We start from the raw sequence: 7,377 nt of genomic DNA, 5'->3' as shown, positions 1-7,377 counted from the left end.
TGCACATGCTTTTGACAGATTGATACCCACTAACCTTTAGTTATTAGTGGAAGTTAGTGGGTGGTCAACTGGCCAGAGCATTATTGCTGTAATCATGTCATTAGTGTAATTACATTTTGTGCTCATTAAACAGGGCAAGTTTGTCTGGATCAAAATTGTTTCCTTCAGTTCCACTACTCTTTGTACATTTACAGGTACTGTACATGTATGAGGATTGGCAGATCCTTTTAAAAAGCGGAGGCCAATCGCAGGATGTTAGAGTGTCTACACTTGAGAATCTATGAGCTAAGGATGTTTAGGAGGGCAACTCTGCTCTGGATCATCCTCCTGAACACAAGTTCTGCTCCATGCTCAAGATCTCCCATGATGCACTCTAATGCCTGCAACTGCTCCTCCTTGCAAACAACCATACTTCTCTTCTGGAATGCCTTGGAGACAAGAGACCTCTTGGGCATCGCCACTTCCTTCGATACAAGGCTCAATGCCAACTCGAGAAGATAGGCGGCGGCCAATCTTGCCTTGAGCAATAGCTTGACCAGCTCGCACTCGTCAGAGGTAGCCTTCTTGCTAGTCTTCTTGAATTGCTTCTGTGCCTTCTTGACCAAGCGGGTGTATGTGTGGATCATGGCCTGAGTGCTTGCATCGTCTCCCCTTCTGAGAGCCACCAGCAGATCTTGGATAGTTGTCTTCAGCTCAGCAAAGTTCTCTTGCATAGCGTTGCAGAGATCCATTAGCTCGAGAGAACTTTCCATTTCCGCATCCAACTCTTTCCTTTGCTGAATGGAGCAAACTTGGTTGCTGGGCAAGTGGATGATCTCCTCGATGTGGCTGTAAACATCTCCAAGCCTCCTCAAACAATCGCATGTTGACTCGATGGTTGCAGAGGGGGAAGAGATGCTTGCCTCCAGGCTTTGCAGCTCAGCTTCGACTTCAACCTCATTGGAGAGCCTCTTTGATGGCAGGCTAACTGATCTTAGATGGAAAGCCATTGTTTCTGCTGGAGTATCTGAGGTTTGAAGGCTTGAGATGTTGGGTAAGATAGAAGAAACTTTGGTTTGATGTGTCTATCCCTTCTTCAAGGCCTATTTATACACCAGAAGTAGCTAAGAGAGCATCTTTTGAGTGGTAGACAGAGGGAATCATGCCATTTCATCTCCAAGATGCTGTCTGCTGTGGTTTCATGACAGTGCTACAGACTTGCCACACCATCAAGGTTTTCCACGTGATTTATGTTACTCTGGACCACCAGGCATCTTGATAGTGGGAGTGACACTCTGTCATGTCCCAATTATTGGTAGCAAGGATCTGAATTTGTTCTTGGTATTGCTATGGGCCTTCAATATAGTGCAGGTTAAGTTGTTTAACAGGTTGTTAACTAGATATTATGTGGTGGCATGTGTATCGGTACGCTTATTGTCAGTTAGGAGTAGTAATGGCTGGGAGTCTGTCTGTGTGTGACTATTTAGGGGTGTGTGTGTGTGTGGTGGGGGGGGGGGGGGGTGTTATATTACGGGTTTGTTTCCCCCGTAAAAAAAAACAAAACCTGCGTACTTTGGGTGTTGTCAACACCCCCACCCCCCTCCTTAATATATTGATACGCAGATCTTCTGCATGTTCGAGAAAAAAAAAACAAAAACAGAGTTGCATGGAAAGTTCCTCAGTTATGGGCTTGACTGTGCAATCCAAAGGAGGAAGAGTGAATTACATTCACCTGCCAAAATACATGTTTCAGGATACCCGGTTCAAGGATTGTGTGAATTCTATTCATTTGCATATGTAGATGGATGATCTTTTGACCAACACTCAGCAGGCAGCATCAAAATCAGCAGTGACATAAGTATGTGCATGAGCATGACTCCTTTAGTGCTGTAAATGATGGCAAATTGTCTGGGAATCTCCATGAGGTTCAGACGTTCAGTGACATCAAGGGCAAAGGTATTACAACATCGATCGTGCACTTCAATCACATGCGAGAAACATTTATTTGCATATTAACTTCTGCCACGAGGCTCATAACTGTGACATCACTTATTTAGCATCAATGCCAAGTTCCTTACCGCATCTAAAATTTAACAGAGCGGGAAACACCCACTTCATTTGAGATTAGTTTTATTTTTTTTGTTGCATGTAAATCATATATGCTCCAAGCACAAAGTTTTTTTCTTCCATACATGTCAGATGCCAAGGTGAAGGGCGGGCCTGGTGCAGCGGTAGAGCCTACCGTCTGTAACCGGAAGGTCCCGGGTTCGAGCCCCAGCCTCTGCACATTTGTGTGGGTAAGGCTTGGGGCTTAAAGACAACCCTTCCCCAGACCCCGCACTGTGCGGGAAGCCTACGGCACTGGGTACGTCCTTTTTTTTACATGTCAGATGCCAAGGTATTAATGATATTAGGGGCATTTATAAGTCATAGAATTCACACCATGAATTGGCAAAAGAACTTTTAGCTTTTGATTCAGTGAATTTCTATACATGTCCACAAGTATACATGCTGCAAAACTGTTTGATAATTGACTAATCCTGCAAAAGGTGGATGCCAATCACAAGGGATTGGAGCTTGGGGGTATCTATGAGCTAAGAGTATTCAGAAGAGAAACTCTGCACTGGATCAATCTCCTGAACAGAAGCTCAGCTCTGCTCTCTAGATCTCTGATACTGCACTCTAATGCCTGCAATTGCTCCTCTTCGCACACTAATTTTCCCTTCTGGAATGTTTTGGAGATAATAGACCACTTGGGCATCTCAAATTGCTTTGACAAGAGGCACGATGTGGATTCAAACAGCAAGGTAGTGATGATTCTTGCTTCTTCCAGTACCTTCACCACCCTGCAATCCTTCTTATCAGAAGTAGTCTTTTTGCAGACTGTCTTGAACTGTTTGTGTGTCTTCTTGGCCAACTGGATGTATGCCTTGACTTGAGCAGCTGCATTGTCTCCTCTTTTGAGAGACAGGAGCAGTTCTTGTACAGTCATCTTCAGGTCAGTGAAGCTTTCCTGCATGGCATTGCAGAGGTCAAGCAAGACGAGTGACCGTCCAAGCTCTTCCTCTACTGCCTTCTTTTGCAGGGTTTGGCAGAGGCTAACTTGGTTGCTCGGTGTGCACATCATCTCTTCAATGCCTTTGTAGATGCTTATAAGCCTCCTCAAACCATGGCACATTGTGTCAATGGTTGCCGAGGGTGAAGAGATTGTTGTCTTCAAGTTCTCAAGCTGCTGCTCAACTCCGGCTTCGTCTGAGCGAGGGCTAGAAGGCAGACTTGAGGATGTCAGATGGGAAGCCATGCTTGGGGTTGAAGCTCTGATGCAATATATGGAGAAATGGAGATGTTATAGAAGATTAGGTAAGAGAAGCTGCGGTTTGCTGGTGCTCGACCTTGGCTTCTCCCTTTATATAGCAGAGCTGCAAAAGCAATTGCATGGATAGAGAAAGTGACAGAAGGAATCTTGGCCACCACCCTCCATATGTCATGCACTTTTGGTACAGACAGATTGTGATGCACCTACAGTTTAATATTTCAACAAACGTTAATGAGTGAGCTTATCGACCTGGCATGTCTCAATTATTAGTGCCAATTTACTCTGCAAGAGGGTTTACGTTTCTTTCTGATCCGGATATGAGATCATGATGGAAGGAGGGAAGAACTGTAGTTTTGGTGTTGATTGAGAGGAATAATTTGTCTACTCCGCTGATAATTCAACCTTGCAGTGTGTTCTCTACGCTTCCATTGCTCGTGCAGCACCGCTGGCATGTTTCAGCCAACTACAACAGCATCAAGGACTACCATGCAAGTACGACTTTTGACTCAACTAACAGTATAGTTGACACTTAACATTAGGTTTCAACTGTCTATCTTGAGATAATCATGCCATATCAAATTAATAGGAAAAAAAATCCTATGAATGCAGCAGAAATGTAATGAGATGAAGTGGTTACTCTGTCGGTGAACTTTTACAGCAGCAGCACATGAATGCAGAGAGTTGCAAGATATTTGAACTGTTAAGGTCCACAAATATATGGTTTCACTGCTTAGGTAAATTTCTTTGGTGGTTTCAGTTTGGATAAGTTATGATTGTACATCTTACATAGAGACGGCATTTGTTTTCCAAATGGGCCCACTAGTACGGAAACAAGTGGATAACCAATGGATGATTGTGGGTCACTCCCTTAGTTCATTTTTGTTCCACTTTTCTTGCTTTGAATTCCAGACTAGTTTCTTTGGTTGAGTTTTGGACCGCTGCAATGACCTGGAGAAGACCAAACTTGCGTCCCTAGACGATAGGCTAATTAATATTAAAACTGCAGTCCATTAAACCGATTGGCAGCAAAAGTGAGTGATAGATAACACATGAACTATGCAATTTCTATTTCCAGATGACAGAACCATGTTTAATCTACTGCTGTATCTTTAGACCTGTATACATTTGATGTACAAAATTTCATGCCGATTGACAGGTCCTATAAAATTCGGATGCCAATCGCAGAGCACCAGTGTAGAATCTAAGAGCTGAGAGTGTTCAGAAGAGAGACCCTGGTTTGGATCAAATTTCTGAAAAGGTTCTCAACTGAACTCTCTAGGCCTAAAATATCCAACTCTAGTGCCTGCAATTGCACCTCCTCGCATGAAACTCTTCTCTTTTGGATAGATTTGGTGATGAGAGACCACTTGCTCGCGCTGCAGGTAGCCATTTGCTTCGACAAGAGCTCCACTGCAGATTTGAGTGCCGAGACAGTGATTCCTCCTGCTGTGGTCAATAAACTGACCAACCGGGCATCATCATCTGAGGTAGACTTGTTGACGGCTTTCTTCAGGTGATGCTTTGCCTTCTTCACCAAGCGGGCGTAGGATTGAGCCTTAACCTGAGCTACTGGGAGGTCTCCTCTGTTGAGAACCATTTGCAGCTCCTGGATGGTCATCTTCAGGTCAGTGAAGCTTTCTTGCATGGTGTTGCAGAGATCCAGCACCTGAAGCGACCTCTCCATTTCTTCCTCCAGCCTCTTCCCATGTACCTGGTTGCTATGCAAGCATATGGCCTCGTTGATGCTGCTGTAGATATCTCCAAGTCTCCTCAGACCATCGCATACCCCTTCGATGGTGGCCGATGGCGTAGAGATGAGCGAACTTATGCTGTGCAGAGCTTCTTGAATTTCAATCTTGTTGGGATGAGCCATTGACGGCCAGCTTGTTGATCGGTGATGGCCGGCCATGTTTGGAATGAAAAGTTGTGCAATCTTTCAGTGTTAGATGGGAGATGAGATAGGCAAAGGGAGCAAACGGTGAACTGATCATTTTTGTACTCGCAGCCCCCTACTTATAATCAGGAGGTTGAGGAGATGGTGTGCGTACACTGGAAGGACAGCAGGAACCTCTATGACCACCACCCCATCTACTCCTGATTGCAGGCAATAGACAAGTTGATGCCCTTCATTTGTTGTCTAGCCCACCACGTACCGCTGACTAACATGGCTGGGCTGTCATGTTGGATGCGTTGCCAGCAGAGTACAGTGCACGCGCGAGGGCTTGATGTGCTGTTTGGACGTTTGGGTTCAGTGGACGGCCTGGAGTCTGAAAGGAACAGGAACAGCAGAGGTTCATGGAAGGTTCATCAGTGCTGATCCATGTTTGTGCAATCCGAAGCAGGATCGGCCTTTTGTACTCACCTGGTAAAGGGCATGTTCCAGGAATGTCTGGTTCAAGCGCCGCCTGAATTCGATCCATTCAGTATGCGTGGATGGATGGTTTTCTTGCTCGTCGTTCAGCAGGCAGCATCAAAATCAGTAGCCGTGAAAGTGCGTGTATGAACATGATTCCCTGGTGATTAATTCCATGGGTGCAGTGACATCAAGGGTGAACCGATGAAGAACTGAAGATATTACTGGAAGCTCCATGCTCCAATTTGATCCAATTTCACTATTTCAGCCAAACATGCTGCTGTGCATTTTGTTTGGTAAATGGGGAAAATAACCAACTGAGCTGTGGAATCATGTCTACAGAAATGCCTCTAGTCTGTCCAATATACTGTCACCTCTTTAGTTCATGTCGTGTCAACGCATGATAGTTTTGAGCTAAAAAAAAACGCATGATAGTTTTTTCTTTTCATATTGATGCACATCTTTATCTTGCTTGGTGTCATGGTGACCGAAGCATGAGTTGTGTGTTTCTTCTGGTAGTGTTTCTTTCGATTCAAGTTTCAAGTCTCTCACACCATATCAAGTGTGAAAAACTGAAAATGCATAAAAAACACATATATTGATATACGAAGGCAGAAAAGACAAGGTACGAAAAGAGAAGCTGAATTCCGTCCAGTGGCATGTTGTCGTCTGCATGTCTGAATCTGAATCTTGATTTTCTTAAAAAAAAAAGATCATTTGCCTGTGCCGTTGTGGTATGATCCATGATGCATCAGAGATTGAGCTATGTAAGCATTAGCATTCTGAAAATCGCATCAATGCCTCTTGACTTTCTTATATAGTGCTAATTTATCCCTGATGGAACACCCCAGTGTCAAAACTTTTACATGCAGATCATGTGTCCTATCTGATCTACAGGCACAGCTATGCTACATTTTAACCTCTGATGACATGAAACTAGCAGCTGCGCATGTTGAGCAAGAACACCCTGCACTGCACCAGCCGCCTGAACAGCAGCTCCAGTCCGTCCTCCAGCTGCTGGATCGTGTCACCCAGTGCCCGAAGCTCTCGCTGCACCCGCACCGCCGCCTCGCCGTCATGCGAGTCCTTGGACGGCAAGGAGGCGGCGGTCTCGTCGGCGTCCTCGCACGCCACCCGGGCGCTCTTCCAGAACGCCCTCGCCACGCACGTGGACCAGCTGTTCGCCGGCCGACGGGGCCCTGCCGCCGCCACACGCCGGGACAGCGCCGTCACGACGCGCTCCAGCACGTCCACGGTGAGCCGCCGCGCCTCCAGCAGCGCGTGCCCGCCGGTGTCCGCCGCCCGCTCGGACGGCCTGGAGCCGGCGCGGCGGCGCTGCCTCCTGGCGTCCGCGCGCGCACGCTCCGCCAGGCGCGCGTACGCGCGCGCGGCGCGGTCGGCCGCCGCGCCGTCCCGGCGCCGCACGGCCGCTTCGACGTCGAGCGCGCACGCGCGCATGGCGCCGAGCGCGTCCCGCGCCGCGGCGCACGCGTCGAGCAGCGCCACGGAGGCCTCCAGCTCGCCCTCCACCTGGTCGGCGCGCGCGGACCGCGCGAGCGGCTCGGCGTGCTCGTACACGCGCGCCACACCCTCCAGGGCGCCGGCCATCGCCGCCGGCGAGGCGCAGGGCGCGACGAGGACGTGCTGCCTCAGCCTGGTCAGCTGCTGCTCCGCCGCCGCGCAGTACTCCGTGTCCATGGCGCGCCGACCGATCACTTCACTGCCGGCG

At 47.8% G+C, this 7,377-nt stretch overlaps 4 protein-coding genes across 4 annotated transcripts; all 4 read right to left on the bottom strand.

Annotated features, from left to right (window-relative positions):
• Positions 1-139: 139 nt before the first annotated feature.
• LOC120713795 lies at positions 140-1,171 on the bottom strand. Its single transcript, XM_039999766.1, has one exon. The coding sequence runs from the start codon at positions 987-989 to the stop codon at positions 279-281; it is 711 nt and encodes a 236-aa protein (XP_039855700.1). The 5' UTR covers positions 990-1,171; the 3' UTR covers positions 140-278.
• Positions 1,172-2,527: 1,356 nt separating this feature from the next.
• LOC120713794 lies at positions 2,528-3,418 on the bottom strand. The gene has a single exon (XM_039999765.1). The coding sequence runs from the start codon at positions 3,278-3,280 to the stop codon at positions 2,567-2,569; it is 714 nt and encodes a 237-aa protein (XP_039855699.1). The 5' UTR covers positions 3,281-3,418; the 3' UTR covers positions 2,528-2,566.
• A 981-nt stretch (positions 3,419-4,399) lies between these two features.
• Positions 4,400-6,026, bottom strand: LOC120713796. The gene has a single exon (XM_039999767.1). The coding sequence runs from the start codon at positions 5,202-5,204 to the stop codon at positions 4,497-4,499; it is 708 nt and encodes a 235-aa protein (XP_039855701.1). The 5' UTR covers positions 5,205-6,026; the 3' UTR covers positions 4,400-4,496.
• A 558-nt stretch (positions 6,027-6,584) lies between these two features.
• Positions 6,585-7,346, bottom strand: LOC120713590. Its single transcript, XM_039999519.1, has one exon. The coding sequence runs from the start codon at positions 7,344-7,346 to the stop codon at positions 6,585-6,587; it is 762 nt and encodes a 253-aa protein (XP_039855453.1).
• Positions 7,347-7,377: the final 31 nt, after the last annotated feature.

The sequence above is a fragment of the Panicum virgatum genome, chromosome 6K, assembly GCF_016808335.1.
Source record: "Panicum virgatum strain AP13 chromosome 6K, P.virgatum_v5, whole genome shotgun sequence".
NCBI classification, from domain to species: domain Eukaryota; kingdom Viridiplantae; phylum Streptophyta; class Magnoliopsida; order Poales; family Poaceae; genus Panicum; species Panicum virgatum.
This window is presented reverse-complemented; position numbering and strand designations above follow the sequence as displayed.